Source organism: Cetorhinus maximus, chromosome 20, assembly GCF_964194155.1.
Source record: "Cetorhinus maximus chromosome 20, sCetMax3.hap1.1, whole genome shotgun sequence".
In the NCBI taxonomy this organism is placed as follows: Eukaryota; Metazoa; Chordata; class Chondrichthyes; order Lamniformes; family Cetorhinidae; genus Cetorhinus; species Cetorhinus maximus.
The window spans coordinates 35,357,132-35,378,469 of record NC_135898.1 but is presented as its reverse complement, the minus strand read 5'-3'; the positions used below and the strand labels follow the sequence as shown (position 1 = coordinate 35,378,469).

Genomic DNA, 21,338 nt, shown 5'->3' with positions numbered 1-21,338 from the left:
TTCAGTTGGAATTCTCTCTCTTTCCTCCTTCTCCATCTTCACAATTTCTCATTCCCTTTTAAAAGCCATTTCTCTGCCTTTTGCATCTAATTCAAGCTTTTTCATTTGCAACTGAAGTCTCTCTACCTCCAGCAGTGACTGACTAGTGTTAGGTTTCACTTCCAACTGTAGATTCTGTGCGTTACTTTTAACTATATCTGATTTCCTAGCCCCTGCAGGTAACCCCAATTTTAACTTACCTGCCAACTCTGTTAACTTACTTTTGGTTATTTTCTCCAACCCAATAAGAGTTGTCTCTTCTACTCCCAGACAAGTCTTAGCAATTGCCAAATCCATCTTGCAGTCTCACCACTTCTAAAATACCTCACCAACTCTTGAATTCAAAGTGCCTCTCGTACTCGTAACCATAAGGTTCACCAATTTCTAACCAATCAAGGAATTAAAAATATAATTTATCTGGAGGAGCCCCCAATTGTTATGACCGATGCAGTTGGTAAAGCTGAGTTTTTTAAAAATCCCTGAGGGAAACTTTAAACAACTGTCATAACCTATAATTTTAAGATGCAACTTTAAATTCAGGAATCAGACCATCAGTTCTCGAGAGGTTTTATATTAAACTAGATGAAACATTTTATTAAGTTGCAACTCATTAAACACAAATACATGGCTACAAAGTACTACTATCATAACTTTTAACAAATTCCCAAACTAATCTCCACTAAGGCAACAGCAACCCATAGATTTAACCATACACCAGGCAAATCATTTTCACCTTACAAATTCAAAATGAGGTTCCTTTCACTTTGGTTCCTGTGGAGACAATTGGAGGCTTACAGCTGCTTTTGATCTCACATTGCCTCTGCTCTACACACAGAAAACTGCTGAAGTTATACCTAGCACAGCCCACTGAATGTAAATTTTCATTGTATCACCAGCCTCTTTGAACTCCACCTTTTAACAATAAAACCCCTTTCATAGCACCAATTTTATTAGCAATATAAACATATTGCATGATATCTGCTAGCTAGGTGGTAGTTTTCACTCCACTTGAATACTCTATTCAAAAAATGTAAATGCACTCTACCTCTTTGTTTACATCTCAAAACTAGCACACATCAAAGTACCCAGACTAGCTGGCTTTAATCCAATTAAGACACACCCACAGACTACACCTCTGTTTTAAAAGAAAAATATTTTCCAATAATATTATTTACATTAATAGCTTCATGGCAGACCTTCAGTTACCTCTTTGGACATTCTTGCCTCTTGCAAGCTGTTCTCGCTTTAAATCTGCTTTCTGTAGCTTTTGTCTCTTTAAATCTGAAGCTTGGAGCCTTTCTCTCTACCCCTCACTCTTAACATCACTTAACAGGACCTTTTCCAGGTCCTTCATTTGACTAGAAGGTCTTCTTTGGACTTTCCCCTCTTCCACTCCCCCGGATTTTGGGGCTTTTCTTTAGCTTGGGACTGCCTATCTGTCCCCTTTGCTCCAGTCCCTGGCAGCTACTTCCAAAAACCAATTGAATTTCACAGCATCAAAAAACAGCTGTTTCTAGCTTGTGTGTGTCTGTGCGCACGTGTGTGTGTGTGTGTCTGTGGGAGGGACCTGCTTCTCTGGACCCCTGTTGCTAGGCAACAGCCCAATTCTTCCACCTTGTTTGTTTACCTTAGCTTATAGTCATTAAAAAAAACCTCATTAGAAATGCTGGCACCTTTTTAAAGTGAAACTAAAACTCAGTTTGACTTCTCTTAACACAGATACAGAAATACAAATCAAACTTAAATTTTAAAGCTAAAGCTCATTCCTAACACTCAAAAAAAATATAAACTACTTCCTAACAACACTAATTGTCCATTAAACATGCCACAGAATATTAAGTCTAGTAATTAATTGCATAACTTTTTAAACTTTAAAAAAAAATTATTCTTTTGTGGGATTGGGAGTCGCTGGCAAGGCCAGCATTTGTTGCCTATCCCTAATTTCTCTTGAACCAAGTGACCTGCTAGGCCATTTCAGACGGCAGTGAAGAGTCAGCCACATTGTTGTGGGTCTGCAGTCACATGGTAGGCCACACCAGGGAAGGATGGCAGATTTTCTTCTCTAAAGGACATAAGATCATAAGATGTAGGAACAGAAGTAGGCCATTCAGCCCATCGAGTCTGCTCCGCCATTCAATGAGACCATGGCTGATCTGATAATCCTCAACTCCACTTTCCTGCCTTGTCCCCATAACCCTCAATTCCCTTGCTGATTAAAAATCTGTCTATCTCAGCCTTGAATATACTTAACGACCCAGCCTCTACAGCCCTCTACAGTAAAGAATTCCACAGATTCACTACCCTCTGAGAGAAGAAATTCCTCCACATCTCTGTTTTAAATGGGTGTCTCCTTACTCTGAGATTATGCCCTCTGGTCCTAGATTCTCCCACAAGGGGAAACAACCTTTCAGCATCTACCCTGTCAAGCCCCCTAAGAATCTTATATGTTTCAATAAGGTCGCCTCTCATTTTTCTAAACTACAATGAGTACAGGCCCAACCTGCTCAACCTCTCCTCATCAGAAAATCCCTCCATACCCAGGAAAAAGAGGAAAAAGCTGGAATCAGATGTAACGGTATTACAATTGAATAAAAGCAACTACAGAGGCATGAGGGAGGAGCTGGCCAGAATTGACTGCGAGATGAACCTAGCAGGAAAGACAGTGGAACAGCAATGGCAGGAGTTTCTGGGAGTAATTTGGGAGACACAGCAAAAATTCATCCCTAGGAAGAAGAAGCATACTAAAGGGAGGACGAGGCAACCATGGCTGACAAGGGAAGTCAGGGACAGCATAAAAGCTAAAGAGAAAGCATACAATGCGGTGAAGAGCAGTGGGAAACCAGGGGATTGGGAAGCCTACAAAGACCAACAGAGGACAACTAAAAAAGAAATAAGGAGGGAGAAGATTAAATATGAGGGCAAACTAGCCAGTAATATAAAAGAAGGTTGCAAGAGTTTTTTTTAGATATATAAAGGGTAAGAGAGAGGCAAAAGTGGACATTGGGCCGCTGGAAAATGACGCTGGAGAAGTAGTAGTGGGGAACGAAGAAATGGCGGAGGAACTGAATAGGTACTTTGCGTCAGTCTTCACGGTTGAAGACACGAGTAACATCCCCAAAGTTCAAGAGAGTCGGGGGGCAGAGGTGAGTATGGTGGCCATTACCAAGGAGAAGGTGCTAGGAAAACTGAAAGATCTGAAGGTGGATAAATCAACTCAGCCGGATGGATTACACCCCAGAGTTCTGAAGGAGATAGCTGAAGAGATAGTAGAGGCGTTAGTGGTGATCTTTCAGGAATCACTGGAGTCAGGGAGGGTCCCAGAGGACTGGAAAATCGCTAATGTAACCCCCCTGTTTAAGAAGAGAGTGAGGCAAAAGACGGGAAATTACAGGCCGATTAGCCTGACGTCGGTCGTTGGTAAGATTTTAGAGTCTATTATTAAGGATGAGATTTCAGAATACTTGGAAGTGCATGGTACAATAGGGCAAAGTCAGCATGGTTTCATCAAGGGGAGGTCATGCCTGACAAATCTGTTAGAATTCTTTGAGGAGGTAACGAGTAGGTTAGACAAAGGAGAGCCAATGGATGTTATCTACTTGGACTTCCAGAAGGCCTTTGACAAGGTGCCGCACAGGAGGCTGCTCAGTAAAATAAGAGCCCATGGTGTTAGAGGCAAGGTACTAGCATGGAAAGAAGATTGGCTGTCTGGCAGGAGGCAGAGAGTGGGGATAAGGGGGTCCTTCTCAGGATGGCGGCCGGTGACAAGTGGAGTTCCGCAGGGGTCAGTGTTGGGACCACAACTTTTCACTTTATATATTAATGATCTAGATGAAGGAACTGAGGGCATCCTGGCTAAGTTTGCAGATGACACAAAGATAGGTGGAGGGACAGGTAGTATTGAGGAGGCAGGGAGACTGCAGAAGGATTTGGACAGGTTAGGAGAATGGGCAAAGAAGTGGCAGATGGAATGCAACTTGGGGAAGTGTGAGGTCATGCACTTTGGTAGGAAGAATAGAGGCATAGACTATTTTCTAATTGGGGAGAGAATTCAGAAATCTGGAGTGCAAAGGGACTTGGGAGTCTTAGTCCAGGATTCTCTTAAGGTTACTTTGCAGGTTGAGTCGGTAGTTAGGAAGGCAAATGCAATGTTGGCATTTATTTCGAGAGGACTAGAATATAAAAGCAGGGATGTGATGCTGAGTCTTTATAAGGCTCTGGTCAGACCACATTTAGAATATTGTGAGCAGGAAGGATGTGCTGGCCCTGGAGAGGGTCCAGAGGAGGTTCATGAGAACGATCCCAGGAACGTTTGAGGACTCTGGGTCTATACTCAATGGAGTTTAGAAGGATGAGGTGGGATCTGATTGAAACTTACAGAATACTGAAAGGCCTGAATAGAGTGGACATGGGGAAGATGTTTCCATTAGTAGGAGAGACTAGGACCCAAGGGCACAGCCTCAGAGTAAAGGGATGACCTTTTAGAACAGAGATGAGGAGAAACTTCTTTAGCCAGAGAGTGGTGCATCTATGAAATTCATTGCCACAGAAGGCTGTGGAGGCCAGGTCATTGAGTGTATTTAAGACTGAGATAGATAGGTTCTTGATTGGTAAGGGGATCAAAGGTTACGGGGAGAAGGCAGGAGAATGGGGTTGAGAAACTTATCAGCCATGATTGAATGGCGGAGCAGACTTGATAGGCCGAATGGCCTAATTTCTGCTCCTATGTCTTATGGTCTTATGGATCAACATAGTGAACCTTTTCTGGACTGCATCCAATGCCAGTATATCTTTCCTTAGATAAGGGGACCAAAATTGCTCTCAGTATTCTAGGTGTGATCTAACTAGTGCCTTGTATAGTTTTAGCAAGACTTCCCTATTTTTATACTCCATTCCCTTTGAAATAAAGGCTAACATTCCATTTGCCTTACCTATTACCTGTTGAACTTGTATGTTAGTTTTTTGGGATTCATACACAAGGGCTCCCAAATCCCTCTGTGCTGCAGCCTTCTGCAGTCTTTCTCCATTTAAATAACATTCAGCTCCTCTGTTCTTCCTGCCAGTCATTACTATGTATTGTAAACAATTGTGGCCCCAGCACTGATCCCTGTGGTACTCTGCTAGTTACAGGTTGCCATCCCGAAAATGCCCCCCATATCCCAACTCTCTGTACTCTATTAGTTAGCCAATCCTCTATCCATGCTAATACACTACCTGCAACACCATGGGCTCTTATCTTCTTAAGTATCCTTATGTGCGGTACCATATCGAACGTCTTTTGGAAATCCAAATATATTACATTTATCTATCCTGCTTGTTGCCTCCTCAAAGAATTCTAATAAATTTGTCAGGCACGATTTCCCCTTCAAGAAGCCAAGCTGATTCTGCTTGATTATATTATGTATTTCTAAATGTTCTGCTATTACATCCTTTATCATACACGCCAACATTTTCCCAAGGACAGATGTTAAGCTAACTGGCCTATAGTTACCTGTTTTTGTCTCCCTCCCTTTTTGAATAAGGGTGTTACATTGGCTGTTCTCCAATTCTCTGGGGCTTTTGCAGAATCTAAGAATTATTGGAAGATTACTACCAGTGCATCCACTATCTCTATAGCTACTTCCTTTAATATCCTAGGATGCAACCCATCAGGTCCAGGGGACGTATCGGCCTTTAGCCCCATTAATTTCTCTAGTACTTTTTCTCTAGTGATAGTTATTGTATTTATTTCCTCCCCACCTTTTGCCCCTTGATTATTTAGTATTTTTGGAATGTTATTAGTATCTTCTACCGTGAAGACTGAAGGAAAGTATTTATTCAACTCCTTTGCCATTTCCTGGTTCCCCATTATTATTTCCTCAGCCTCATTCTCTAAGGGGCCTATGTTCACTTTGGCCTCTCTGTTCCTTTTTATACATTTAAAGAATCTCTTACTGTCTGTTTTTATATTACTTGCTAGTTTACCCTCAAAAGTTTATTTTCTCCCTCTATTATTTTTCTGGTCATCTTTTGTTGGTTTTTAAAACTCCCAACCCTCTGGCTCACCACTAATCTTTGCCATATTGTATGTTTTTTTTTTCAATTTGATACTGTCCTTAACTTCCTTGGTTAACTATGGTTGGTTTATCCCCTTCCTTGAATCCTTCTTCCTTGCTGGGATATTTGTTTATTGAGAGTCACAAACTATTTTCTCATTCCATTGTAATTACCCTTACTTAAGTTTAGCACAGTTGTTTCCGACCTAAGTTTCTCACTCTCAAATGGAATGCTAAATTCTACCATGTTATGGTCACTGTTTCCTAGGGGATCCTTTACTCTGAGATCATTGATCAAGCCTGCCTCATTATATCATTATACAAAATCACTGGTTGGATTCTCAACATATTGTTCTAGGAAACTGTCCCGAATACACTCTATGAATTCTTGCTCGTGTCTACCTCTGCCAATTTGATTTTCCCAATTTACATGAAGATTAAAGTCACCCATGATTAATGTACTGCCTTTTTTACATGCCCTCATTATCTCCCTTTTAGTAGGGATTAGTGAACCAGATAGGTTTTAATGACAATCAACAATGGTTTCATGGTGACCAATACCGAGACTAGCTTTTCAATTCCAGATTATTAATTGAATTTAAATTCCACCAGCTGCGGTGGGATTTGAACCCTTGTCCCCGAACATTAGCCCAGGCCTCTGGATTACTAGTCCAGTAACATCACCACTACGCCACCATCTCCCACAATTACTTATAGCTTAATAACGTGATAATTGTTAATGACTGCCTCAAACATTTTTGATTCAAAGGGTGTAAGTAAAAGTCTAATTAACAGCATACGCTGCAGCCATACTCCAGTGAGACTTTGCCTATTATATCGGAGATACTTGTACATTCTATCCAAGGAAAGAATCGGCTTAAAGAAACATTGTTCAAAGAGTCAATCTCAGGACATCTACAAGTAGTTTGTGCATCAATGCTGAAATGGGGCAAACATTTTAGTGAAGACATCTAATACAAAATCAAATTAAACATTAACAAGAAGGGTTAAGAGCTATCCATTCCTTAGGAGACAGACTCATTGTAAAAAGAAATTACTGTTCGAAAAGGTGAGATGGAGTTTAGGATCCCTAGTTTCCACAGCAAAGGAAGACTGAATGATTCCTTCCTCACCATTAATGTCGGTATTGTGTACATGATCAGTGCAGTTAAACACAACATTCCAATAGCTGCATTTCAGCCACAGAACAGGAGGAGGTCATTCAACCCTTTAAGCCTGTTCTGCCATTCAACAAGATCATGGCTGATCAGCATTTTAACTCCATTTACCTGCTGTGGTTCCATATCCTTTACTACTATTACATGACAAAAATCTCTCATCTTCGTTTTGAAATCTTAATTAACCCCCAGTCTCTACAGTAGTTTGAGGGAAGAATGTTCCAGATTTCCACTTTGCAAGAAGTGCTTTCTTGAATGGCCTAGTTGTATTTTAAGGTTACGTTCCCTTGTTCTGGATTCTCCCACCAAATTAAATAGCTTCTCTATCTACCCCATGAAATTCTTTAATCATCTTAACCACCGCAATTAGATTACCCCTTAAACTTTTAAACTTGAGAGAACACATGCCTAATCGATGAATCCTGTCCTCATAAATTAATCCCACTATCCATCTGGTGAATATGCACTGCACCTCATCTTCTCACTGGCTCACCACCACCTTCTCAAGGGCAATTAGGATTGGGCAATAAATGTTGGTCTAGCCAGCAACGCCCACATTCCATGAAAGAATAATTTTAAAAAAAAGATCGTTCTAAAGCTAATATTATCCTTCCTAATATGTAATGTGCAGAACTGACTCACAAAACCCTAGTCAGTCACCCATCGTGTGAAGACAACTTAGGTCCTGTGCATTCAGAATGTGTATGGTATTGTTTGCTCAAAAATGATGTAGGAAATTCCTCCCTTTTACAAAAAAAACTTTTAGAGAAGCTGGAAACTGAATTCTCAAAGCTTTTAGATGAAGTGTTGAACTGAGGCCCCATTTGCCCGGAGGTAAAGGAGCCTATGGCACTATTCGAAGGAGGGCAGGGGAACGTTCCCCAGCATCCTGGCCAATGTTACTCTCTCATCCAACACTTGGGCCTGGCCACACGTGTTACTCATGTTTGTTGGCCCTTGCTGTGAGTAAATGGCTGCCGTGTACAACAGTGACCACACTTCAAAAGTACTGCACTGGCAGCAAAACACATTGGGACGTCCTATGGTCATGAAAGGTGCCATATATATATGCAGGTCCTTTTTCTTGACAAATACAAAAACTAACTAGTACGTTTTTTCCTTATCTTCATGGATGAAAGTGCATGCAATGCAAAACAGTTTCAAAATACTCACAAAATCATCAAATTCTCAAAGCAGATGTCAGTGTGAGTCTTATCCATGGTGACCATCTCAGTGTCAAAAATCTGAGTTCCAATCTTCACCAGGCAAAACACGGCAAAACGTTGGCCCTCTAACACAAGGAGACAAGGTTAACGCCACAAAACAAGAGGTTGAGTCAAAAGCAAACAACATTTTCTAGTACATACTTCCCCGGGTGTTGAAGTGATCAGAGTCTTTCCACATTAATGGAATTCGAATATCTGTAACAATAAAAATATAATCACCAAAATACAATGGTGCAGCACAACAACTGTGCGAATAAAAGCTACGCAGGCAAGCTTCAAACTTCAATTTTACATATCCGAGGAGGAATATACTATTTATTGTTCACAGTACTATGGCACCACAACATCACCACAGGGAGGAGGGTGCAATGACAGTGTGACAAGTTGACATAGGCAGCACCCATTATAAATGTGAATGTGGGTGACTAGTGGCAACAGTATGGGGCAGAGACAGAAGGTCATGTGATAAAACCTTCTGGAATACATCTGGCCACGGCTGGCTTTACCGAGAAGCTGGGAGCAAGACAGGGTGCATAAATCACAGTGGGCAACTTTAGTATTCAGGTTTCTGTGCCTGACTCACAGCATAACCAAGGAGTTAGACTTTGTCAACTTAAAGCTACACATTACCAGAATAAGGAAATTTAGAAATAAAAAGACAAAACAAGATTAGTACTGAAGACTAACAAGAGTTACAAAGATGAAAGTAATCACCAAATTGCACGTAAAAGTGCTTTTAACATAGTAAAATGCTCCAAAACACTTCACAGGAGCTGACAAATTCTGACAGAGAACCACTTATTAGGATACTAAATGACCAAAGAGGTAGGTTTAATGCAGTGCCTTTAAAGGTAGAGAGGCAAAGAGGTCTAGGGAGGGAATTCCTAAGCTTAGGGCCAAGGGCGTGGTGATGCACAAAAGGTCAAGTTTGAATGAACGCAGAGTTCTCAGAGGCTGGTGGGGCTGGGTGAAGTTAGAGGCTGAATGGAGTAAGGCCATGGAGGAATTTGAACACAAGGATGAGAATTTTAAAACCCAGGCGTAGGTGGATCAGAAGTCAACGTAGGTCAGCAAGCAGGTAATAGGTGAACGGGACTTGGGGCGAGTCAGGTAACGGGCAGCAGATTTTTGGATGTGTTCAAGTTTATGGGGGATTGAGATGGGAGGCTGACCAGGGGCAAGGGTGGAACAGACAATATTATGCTGGTAGAAATAAGCTGCCTTTGTAACCGAGGATGTGAAATAAACGAAGTAGATGCACAAATGGTAGTACCGGATATTGCAATTTTTCCCGAGCATGCCAAATGCTCTTTCATCTCAGGGTCTGACAATCTGTGGAATGGAGAGAACACAAATATTAAGCATGGTCTCAAGAATACTGACTCGAAAAGGGCGAGTTACTAACATACATTCATGCAACATGCTGCCTGTGTGAGCTGTAACATATTGCAGTATCTGTAACTATCATTTGCCTTGAAACATGCTGCCCTGTAGATGTGCTCTCTAATCTACACTATTCCCAACAAGTCAATACTGAAGTACAATAGTGCTATTACAGGAAGGCCTTTACAATTCTTCACCAAGAAGAAAGGGTGATTTGTTTCTCTGGCATTAAAGGAGTCAGCCCCTTCAGGCAGATTTTAAAAAGGTTTTCAAAAAGTAGTACAGTATTTCTTTCTAAAATGCCAGATGGTGCTTTTTGTGGATTTGCTACACAACTTTCAATGACATACATTTTCAAACTGGGACCTTTAACCTATTTGTACTATATAGGATAATGGTGAGCACGGGTGTGTTCACACAGATAAAAGTTCAGCAAAGCTGTGGGGTCCTCTGTACTGCATAAAAATATTCAGCAAGATTGTGCTACAGGGAGACTGCTCTTATGGTTTCTATGAGGGAGCAGAAGAGACAATAATCAAGGGGCTAAATGGAAAAAGGAGGGGAAATAAATCCTAATACCGTTCAGTTCCAGCCTACCTTCTTGCCACTTTGGGTAGAACCTGTCCCTCTGTGTGCCTCTGTAACTCGGCCATGTAGCGAAGGATGCGAGCATTACAGGTGAGCAGGTTTTTGACAGCGTGCAGCACCTGATCCCGCTGGGTGGAGGCAGCGAGAAGTTTGCAGATTCCTTCACGCATCCGAGTCTCAAAGTCGATTTTTTCCTGGATATCGGAGCCCTACGAGACAGTACAGCATAGGAGGTCATTCAGCCCATCGAGTACATGTAGGCTCGCTGTACTACAATCCAGTCAATTCTATTCCTCACTCTATCCCTGCAGCTTTGCAAGTTTATTTCCCTCAACTATCCACCCAATTTCCTTTTGAAATCATTGATTGTCTCAACTTGCACTGCCCTCGTAGGCAGGAAATTCCAGGTCATTACCACTTGCTGCGTAAAAAAGTTCTTCTTCACATTCCCCCTGCACCTTTTGTCCAAAACCTTCAATTGGTGCCCCCCTGGTCCATGTACCATCAGCTAATGTGGAACAGCTGCTCTTATCCAAACCTATCATAATCATGAACAGCTATGTCAAACGTCCACTCAATCTCCTTTGCTCCAAGGAGAACAACCCCAGCCTCTCCAATCTAACCTTGTAGCTAAAGCCTCCCATCCCTGGAACTATTCTGGTAAATTTCCTCTGCACCCTCTCAAGGACTTTCACATCCTTACTCAAGTGTGTTGACCAGAACTGGACGCAATACTCTAGTTGTGGCCTAACCAGAGCACTCTAAAGATTCAGCATAACCTCCCAGCTTTTGTTCTCAATGCCTCTATTTATGAAACCCAAGATCAAACGTGCTGCCACCTTCAAAGGTTTATTCACATGAGCCTCCAGGTCTCTCCATTGCTGTGCACTTTTTAGAACTGCATCATTAAGTCTATACCGCCTCTCCCTATTCCTTTTGCCAAAGTACATCACCTAACACTTCCCTGCCCCAGGGAGTCCCAAAATATTTTACAGGCAATGAAGTACTTTTTGAAGTGTAATCACTGTTGTAATATAGGGAACGCTGCAGCCAATTTCAGCACAGCAAGCTACAGTGAAGATTTCTATATAGCCCTGCTAGAAATGACATGAAAAGTGCACTTTTTACTTTTAGACTGGCTGCCTGGAATCTGGAGCATTAAATACAAAATTAAATATAAAATTCTTACATCTGCTTTGCAACACCAGGCTCCACATTTCGCTAAAGCACAAAATATTCTTAAAACAAAAACCTGCAGCCTGGAGTTTACAAGCAGATGGCCAATCTGACCTCAGCAGTTTCCAAGTCAGTTACTCAGATTTGCCCACTTAGAACAATGGTCTTAGAGAGACAGGCCCAGATTAGCTGCTGGATTTAACGTTATATCTCAGAGCAGAGGCTATTAATAAGCAAGGCAACAGCAGATCCACTGTTTTTTTTTTAAAGCCACTCAGCTTTCATTCAGAACAGTCCGGCTTTTGGCCACCACATGGGGAGGAGAATGTGATGCTGAGGGCAGAGCAAATTCCCTCCTAGCACAGCATTTTTACCTTAGTCATTCCATGCAAAATCTGGGATTGAAAAGTCCAAATTCTAACTGCAGCCTTCATTCATTCATTTAACCTTCATTCTCCACATTCCAGCATAGCAAACCTGTTAAAAGGGAGGTCCAATCCTTGACCCCTGGGAGAAGGAAAGATCAGATTCTCAACTCGGAGGGGGTTCTGACTCCACGGGTCTTTTCATGGGGAGGTTGTTTTTTTGTAGGGTGGGGGAGGTAGAGAGGCTGGACTCTTGCTTCTACTGGCTCACAAGCAGGTGTTGTAAAGGCTCTTACCCTCTCCCTGAAGTTGGCATTGCCTTCTTTCAGCTGCCGGGTTTCCCTGAGGTCTGGGATTCCCAGCTGGACAAAGTTAAACCTGTAAAGTATGTTAAACCAGAGGCTGCCTGCCTCATTAACATTTAAATGAGGTTTAAATAGCTAATTTGCCTCCTGGGAGTCAGCCCTTGTCCTGTCTCTGTTAAACCCATAAGTGGGCGAGTTTGAGGTTTAAAAAATTTTATCATAACCACCACCCGTTTTTGCTGGTTAAAATTCATCATCAAAGCACAGGGATGAAAAGGACTGATATACTGAACAGAGACACAAAATGCAACTACTAATCAAATATGATCATTTCCCACCTCCCAGGATTGAATTCTCTAACTCCCTCAGTACCAGGACAGTAAATGAAGAATTCAGTCTCGTGAAGATATATTGAACCCTAGTGGCTTTTACATTTTGGCAACGTGTTTCAGGTGAGACCAAAAACTGAAGCCCTATCTGCTCTTACAGGTGGATGCAAGGGTGTTTAAGCAGCAAATATCCTTGTCTATCAACAGTAGAACCCTTGGCCACTCTGCAAATACAGAGTAAATATAGAAACATACAAAAGACAGCAATTTCCAAGTTCTTAATTGAATATGATTCGTCTTTAGAACTAGGGCTTCTGAAGATCAGTCATATTGGACTTCAAACGTTAGCTCCGTTTCTCTGTCCACAGATGCTGCCAGACATGTTGAGTGTTTCCAACACTTTGTTTGTAGAGCAAATGCCACCCCTAATTTAGCACTAATCAGTAATGTGACTCAGCGCGGGAATAGGATGGGTGATGAGGGGAGATGGAGAAGTTATTGAGTCTCCTGCTGTTTGTTGGGGCTGTGGCAGAATTGAGGGAGCACTCATGTTATTCTCAAATAAGCAGTGCTCAATGCTGGCGCTGGGCATCCTGAAATGGGAACAGTTTCGCTCCTTGTTAAAAAAATAATTGCACCTGTCAGCCAAGTTTTATTTTGTATTTGCATAATCTCCTTGTTATTACTTTTAATTCCATCACAACAACAAACTCTTCCTCTTAAATTACAGGCACTTTGCACCAAGTCTTGGCTTTCAAGTCTTCATCAGTGGTAATAACAGAACCGAAAATGGTTAAATTGCCAGAGTGAAGACTGCACCTGGTTTCAACAAAATTAAACAGATGCAGTATTGAGGTTCCTCCACGAGATGGTGCCAGCATACTGTGACTAGCCAGCACAGCAACAGTTCAGTGGCCTCACCCGTCTATGCCTGTGTTTATGTTCTACACAAGCTTCCTTGCACTGTGACAAACTCGCACATTAACAACAGACAGATTAAGCCATCAATCCAGGCCATTTATAATTATGTGATTTGGTTGGCACAACATATTGTCAGCTGGGAAATCAAATTGTAAAACCAGGTTGAGGTGTATTTATAGAATTGAAATGATCGATAAAAACGCAAGTGTATAAAACCTAGATATCCACTCCTTCCAATAACTTGCATTTATATAGTGCTAAAGTGGTGGAACATCTCAAGGCACTGCACAAGGGCTTTATTGGACAACATTTGAATCCAAGCCTCATAAAGATTAAAAAAAAACAGAAAGTGTGGTAAAACAGAACATGTTCTGGTGAAAGATCACAGACTTGAAATGTTAACTCTGTTTCTCTCTCCAAAGATACTGCCTGGGGTGCTGTGTGTTTCCAGCATTTCAGTTTTTATTTCAGATTTCCAGGATCTGCTGGATTTTGCTTTTGTAAGGAGATATTTTGTAAGGAGATATTAAGACAGATGATCAAATGTTTGACCAAAGAATTAGGGTCGAAGGAGCGTCTTAAAGGAGGAGAGGGAGGTCGAGAGATTTTGGGATTTTGACATCGATGATGGACGAAAAAATAATTAGGGATTCTCAAGAGGGCAGAATTGGAGGAGTGCAGGTATCTCAGAGGGCTGGAGGGGATTACAGAGGTAAGGACAAGTGCGGTGACAGAGGCTACAGAAAACATGGACCAGAATTTTATATCGGAGGCACTGCTGGACCAGCAGCCAACAAGAGATCAGTGGGCACAGGGGTGATTTGTGAGTTAGGATATGGGCAGCAGAGTTTTGGATGAATTGAAATTTGAGGAGGGTAGGACATGGGAGATCAGCAAGAAGTGCTTTGGAATAGTTGAGTATAGAGATAATAAATAGATAAAAGCAAAAAACTGCGGATGCTGGAAATCCAAAACAAAAACACCTGGAAAAACTCAGCAGGTCTGGCAGCATCTGCGGAGAGGGACACAGTTAACGTTTCGAGTCCGAATGACCCTTCAACAGAACTTCTGTCCCTCTCCGCAGATGCTGCCAGACCTGCTGAGTTTTGCCAGGTATTTTTGTTTTTGTTTTGTGTTAGAGATAATAAATATATGGGTGAGGCATTCAACAAGGCAAAGGTGAGTGAGTCAGGCAATGTTACGGAGGCGAAAGTTGGCAGACTTGGTGATACAGGGGATATGGTTGGAAGCTCATCTTGGCGTCAAATACAATATCAAAGTTGCAAAGAGTCTGGTTTAGTTTCAGATGGCTGTGAGCAAGAGGGATGGAGTCGGTAGCTAGAGAATGGAATTCACGGCAAAGGCCAAAGACATTGGCTTTGGTCTTCCCAACACTTAACTGAAGGAAATTTCTGTTCATCCAGTACTGGATGTCAGACAAGCATTCTGACAATTTGGAAACCGTGAAGAGGTCGATAGGGGTACTGGTGAGGTAGAGCTGGGAATTGCCAGCATGCATGTGAAGACAGACACTTTTTGGATGATATCACCAAGGGGCAGCATGTTGATGAGTAAAAGGAGGAGGCCATGGATTGATCCTTGGGGGACAGAGATAACAGTGCAGGAACAGAAAGAGAAGCCATTGCAAGTGATTCTCAGGCTACGATTAGCTAGGTAAGAATGGAGCCAGATGAGATCAGTCCCACTCAGCTAGAGGTCAGTGGAGAAGCATTAGAGGGTGGCATGGTCAACAGTGTCTAAGGTTGCAGACAGGTTGGGAAGGGGTATCACCATGGCTGCAGTATATACCATCTACAAGATGGACTGCAGCAATTTGCCAAGGCTCCTTCAACAGCACCTTCCAAAACCTCTTCACCTAGAATCACAAAGGCAGCAGGAATGTGGGAAACACCATCACCTCCAGGTTCCTCTCCAGGTTCCACTTGCACTTAGTCAGTGATTTTTATTAGGCCACACTGGGTTAGGTCCGAATTCTGCCCCCCCACCATGCGAATGTCCCTAATCTCCTCCCAGCATATCACCCTGGCAGCAGGGTTGAGAATGGGAACTCGTTGCAATAACAGGGTTAATCTCATGTCCCTCCAATCTAAAGGAAGAAAGCATCGCTGTTGCAGCACATCACCCTCTAATTCCCATGCACTCATATTGAAATGATTCCTTTAAGCCCACTGGGATCAGCGTAGTTGTGGCCAGAAAAAGCAGGTTGTAGTTTTCAAAAGTAAACTCACTGTAATCACAGAAGCCACTTGCCTCATCCAAGTGAACATTTCCATTGACTACAAACGTAATGAAATGAATAACAGGGGTTGTGATGCAAACACCTTAATCTTGATAAACCTCCAAACTTTGGACAATTATAACCTTCAAAAACCCTCACTCTAAAAAACACAGTAAAATGTTACAGTTACAAAAAAGTTTAAAAAACTGACAGGATATTGTAACTCACATAAAGCAAAGAATGTCCAGCTCGCTTAATGTTGCTCAGAACTCAATTTTCAACTCTCTCCGTCTCTTTACTTCACTTATGTTCTGGAATTCTCTCTCTACTCATCATTAATTCTTCCGTTTGGTCTCTCTCTGTCTCATACATGTTCTCTCATTTATGGTCTATGCTCTCTCTAATGTCCTCTTTCCATAACTCTCTCCTTTCTGATTTTCTCATCTCTACAATGTTCCTGCATGCGTCTTTACGAATTTGCTCAGTTATGTATCTCCTTTTTAAATCCACGAAATTCAACAAAATGGCAGAACACAAACTGGATTACAACTGGATGCTCAAGGCCATCCAGAAACATACACAAAAGGAAACCCCACTCTGGGGGCTTCGCTGGCAGGAGGCAGCTACACACTGAGTGAGAGGGAGGATGAGGGTGCTAGAAAGAGAAATGCGAGCAGGAATGAGTGAGAGTGCGACAGAGAACACATGAGACAGAATGAAGCCAATGGAAAAAAAATGGTGAATTATAATGATGTGAGTTACTCTACAACATCTCTCATTCCAAATCACGTACACCCTGATGAACAAGCGTAGAATTAGTTTGTTGCCCTGTCTGGAAACAGGTTGTGAAAAGTTTTGGACTGAGGACATGATTTAGAACTTGCCAGAGTTAATTTTTCACTGTCTTAAAAGTCACACGAAAGTCAACAATGTCTGAAATACTAGTGGAAACAGCAATAAAATTGGTGTACCATCACTGAATCCCCCACTATCAACTTGCTGGTGTTACTATTGACCAGAAACTGAACTGGACTAGCCATTTAAATACTGTGGCTACAAAAGCAGCTCAGAGGCTAGAAATCCTGCGACGAGTAACCCACCCCCTGACTCCCCAAAGCTTATCCACCATCTACAAGGCACAAATCAGGAGTGTGATGGAATACTCCCCACTTGTCTGGATGAGTGTAGCTCCCACAACACTTGAGAAACTTGACACTGTACAGGACAAAGCAGCCCGCTTGATTGGCACCGCATCCACAAACATTCACTCCCTCCACTACCGACACACAGAAGTAGCAATACGTACCATCTACAAGATGCACTGCAGAATTCACCAAGGCTCCTTAGACAGCACCTTCCAAACCCACAACCACTACCATCTAGAAGGGCAAAGGTAGCAGACAGATGGGAACACCACCACCTGGAAGTTCCCCTCCAAGTCACTCACCATCCTGACTTGGAAATATATCGCCATTCCTTCACTGTCACTGGGTCAAAAGCCTGGAACTCCCTCCCTAACAGCACTGTGGATGTACCTATACTACATGCACTGCAGCAGTTCAAGAAGGCAGCTCACTACCACCTTGTCAAGGGTAACTAGGGATGAGCAATAAATGCTGGCCTAGCCAGCGAAGGAATAAAAAAAAAGGAGATATTGAGAAGCAAAACAAAAACCCCCAAGTTACAAAGGATCCAATAGGGAAAGAAATGAGGACCAAATAAACGCAGGGTAAAAACCAGCAGTGCTATCAACAACCCAGAGTGTAATGGTCCCAGGCTGGTTTCTCTTATTGAGTTCATTAAAGATTCAATGTGCTGATTGACATCCAGATTTACCTTTAACAATTGTCTTATGTTGTGCTGTTAAAAAAAAGAGTTATGGTATGAACAAAATTTATAGGGCAGAATTTTCTGCCTGTCGGGTAGGCAGAGCTGGAGTGGGAGTGGGTGGGTGTGGACCTGATCCCGATCGGCGCCTGCGATCGGGTCCGCACCGCCATTTTATACAGGTGGGCCAATTAAGGCCCGCCCAGCGTATTTGCTGACTCCCGTGGATAGTGGGAGTGGGCGGGCGGCGGGTGTGCACAGACCACCGGGTCCAATGGCAACTGGCAGCCTGTTTAAAGGAAGGCCTGGCAGCCTCCTGCAGGCTGCTCACAATGGCCACTTCGAAGTCACACTGCAGGGAGTCGGCTGAACAGGGCACGCTGGAGGGAAGGGCAGAGGAGCAGGGCAGGCTGCAGGGTCTGCCCCAGGAGCAGGGCAGGCTGCAGGGTAAGCCAGTGGGGGGGGGGGGGGGGGGGGGAAGAGGGAGAATGCGCCCCTCGCTTTTCTGATGATTGCCTTGCTGCCCTCCTCGAGGAGGTGGCAGCACGGCATGAGGCATTGGTCCCCCAGGATGGGAGGAGGCAGCCCCCCCGCAGGACGAAGAGTGCCTGGGAGGAGGTGAGCTCCCGCGATGTGGTGCGGTGCACCTGGATCCAGTGCCGTAAGCGCTTCAACGATTTGTTGCGCTCTGGCAGGGTGAGTACCATGTTGGCATTGGATATTTAACCCAGCAGGTAGCCTTAGCCTTTGAGGCCACCCTCCCCCTCCCCTCTTCCCCCCCTCCCCTTTGCCCTCCCCTCCCCTCCCCCCCACCTCTCCTCCCCTCCCCTCCCTCCTCCTCTCCTCCCCTCCCCTCCCCCCCCTCCCTAAGGTGCAGAGGGATCTGTGTGTCTTAGTGCGTGAATTGCAAAAGGCTAGTATGTAGGTACAGCAAGTAATGAGGAAAGCTAATAGAAGGTTATCATTTCTGGCGAGGGGAATTGAATACAAAAGTAGGGAGGTTGTGCTTCAGTTATACAAAGCACTAGTGAGACCACATCTGGAGTACTGTGTACAGTATTTGTCACTTTATTTAAGGATGTAAATGCATTGGAAGCAGTTTAGAGAAGGTTTACCAGATTAATACTTGGAATGGGCGGGTTGTCTTACGAGGAAAGGTTGGGCAGGCTAGGCTTGTGTCCGCTGGAGTTCAGAAGAGTAAGAGGCAACTTGATTGAAACATACAAGATCCTGCTGGGTCTTGACAGGGTGGATGTGGAAAGGATGTTTCTTCTTGTGGGAGAATCTAGAACTAAAAAAAAAAGGGTCGCCCATTTAAGACAGATGAGGCAAATTTTTTTTCTCTCAGAGGGTGGTGAGTCTTTGGATCTCTCTTCCTGAAAAAGCAGTGGAAGTAAAGTCTTTGAATATTTTTAAGGCAGAGGTGGATAGATTCTTGATGAGAAAGGAGTGATAGGTTATCAGAGATGGGCTGGATGCAGATTTGAGGTTACTAACAGATTAGCCATGATCTTATCAAGTGGCAAGGCAGGCTCAAGGAGCCAAATGGCCTACTCCTGATCCTTGTTCGTATTTAAAAGACAACTGAGCAAAACAATTAAAATACTCACTAACCAATCACTTACCTAGTTCCCTATGATATCATAAATATATATAAAAACAAAAAACTGCGGATGCTGGAAATCCAAAACAAAAACAGAAACAGAAATACCTGGAAAAACTCAGCAGGTCTGGCAGCATCGGCAGAGAAGAGCACAGTTGTCATTTCAAGTCCTCATGACCCTTCAACAGAACAGTGGACTCGAAACGTCAATTGTACTCTTCTCCGCTGATGCTGCCAGACCTGCTGAGTTTTTCCAGGTATTTCTGTTTCTGTTTTTGTTCCCTATGATATCATACTTGATTTTCTCCAAATCTGGCTGGTCCACTGAGACCCACCACCAGCAAGCTCTTTTATCTCCTTGTTCTGCTCACTCCTTCTTGTGCCCTTTTATCTCCTGGCGTGAATGGTAATGAACACTTGTGCAATCATCAGCGAACATCCCTACTCTGACCTTATGATGGTGGCAGGCTCATTGATGAGGGAGCTGAACACGGAATCATAGAATCTTACAGCACAGATGGAGACCAATTGGCCCATTATGTCTTTGCTGCCTCTTTGAAAGAACTATCCAATGAGAGCAAGGAATGGACCGTTCTCCATAACCATGCAAATCTTGCAGTTTCAAGTATGTATCCAATTCCCTTTTGAAAATTACTCTAGAATTTGCTTCCACCACCCTTTCAGTTCATAACTTGCTGCATTAAAAAAAAATTCTCATCCTTGCTCTGGTTCTTTTGCTAATTACCTTAAATTTGGTTATTGATTCCAGCCAAATTCCAACTCTGTCAAAGTTCCTCCAAACTTGAACACCTCTATTAACTCTGCCTTAAACAATCTCTGAACAACCCAAGCCTCCTACTTGTCAAAATCATGTTAGGATTTCAGAGGGTAATTAGTGAAAAATCAGTGAACTAGTAACTAAAGGTGGGAAAGTGGCTCAGTTGGCAGCACTCTTCAATGGCATTGACGTTCAAAGGCATTACCATCACTGAATCCCCCGCTATCAACAAGAACAGGTCAGAGGCTAGGAATCCTGCAACGAGTAACTCACCTCCTGACTCTCCAAAGCCTGTCCACCATCTACAAGGCACAAGTCAGGAGTGTGGTGGAATACTCCCCATTTGCCTGGACAGGGACAGCTCCCACAATACTCAAGAAGCTTGACACCGTCCAGGACAAAGCAGTCCACTTGATTGACAACACATCCACTAACATTCACTCCCTCCACCACCGACGCACAGTAGCAGCAGTGTACCATTTACAAGATGCACCGGAGCAACTCACCAAGGCTCCTTAGACAGCACCTTCTAAACCCACGACCCCTACCACCTAGAAGGATAAGGGCAGCAGATAGATGGGAACACCACCAACTGGAAGTTCCCCTCCCCTCCAAGTCAGTCACCATCCTGACTTAGAAATATATTGCCGTTCCTTCACTGTCACTGGGTCAAAATCCTGGAACTCCTTTCCTAATAGCACTGTGGATGTAAGTACACCACATGGACTGCAGTGGTTTGAGAAGGCAGCTCACCATGACCTTCTCAAGGGCAACTTGGGATGGGCAATAAATGGCCCAGCCAGTGAAGCCCAGAATGAATAAAAAAACTCTTGCCCCAACCAAAACATTGTGGGTGCAAGTCCGACCATTGCTGGGCCTAGAACACTGCCCTGATGAACTGCTGAAGCAACAACCTGGGGCTGAGATGATTGGCCTCCAACAATCAGAACCATTTTCCTTTGTGCTAGGTATGACTCCAGCCATTGGAGAGTTTTCCCCCTTGTTCCCACTGCTCAATTTCACAATTATTACTCTATCCAGAGTATTACTTACAATGGTTGCTCTTCCTGCTCCCCCTGGTGTCCCCAAAGGATCTATCCTTGGCCCCCTCCTGTTTCGCATATGCATGCAGCCTCTCGGCATCAGAAGGCACAACATTAGTTTTCACATGCACGTTAATGACACCCAGCTTGACCTCGCCATCTCCTCTCTCGACTCCCCCACTGTTGCTAAATTATCAGGCTGCTGGTCCAGCATCCAGTGCTGGATGAGCAGAAATTTCCTTCAATTGGATGGAGTCATACCTAGCACAAAGGAAGATGACTGTGGTTGTTAGGGGTCAGTTATCT

At 43.3% G+C, this 21,338-nt stretch overlaps 1 protein-coding gene across 3 annotated transcripts in view; it reads right to left on the bottom strand.

Moving 5' to 3' along the window:
• rtkn2 (rhotekin 2) overlaps nt 1–21,338 on the bottom strand; it is a 57,361-nt gene that overhangs the window by 30,264 nt on the left and 5,759 nt on the right. Inside the window, exons 1-5 of one of the 3 annotated variants that reach the window (XM_078565243.1) lie at nt 11,997–12,120; nt 10,456–10,655; nt 9,749–9,807; nt 8,617–8,670; nt 8,423–8,540 (exon numbers count right to left, since the gene is read on the bottom strand). In XM_078565243.1, the coding sequence (XP_078421369.1) occupies nt 8,423–8,540; nt 8,617–8,670; nt 9,749–9,807; nt 10,456–10,655; nt 11,997–12,056 (491 nt within the window). In that variant the 5' untranslated portion in view covers nt 12,057–12,120. Of the gene's footprint in view, nt 1–8,418; nt 8,541–8,616; nt 8,671–9,748; nt 9,808–10,455; nt 10,656–11,996; nt 12,121–21,338 lie in introns of those variants that run through there. The other 2 variants (XM_078565245.1, XM_078565244.1) reach the window with 2 other exon arrangements.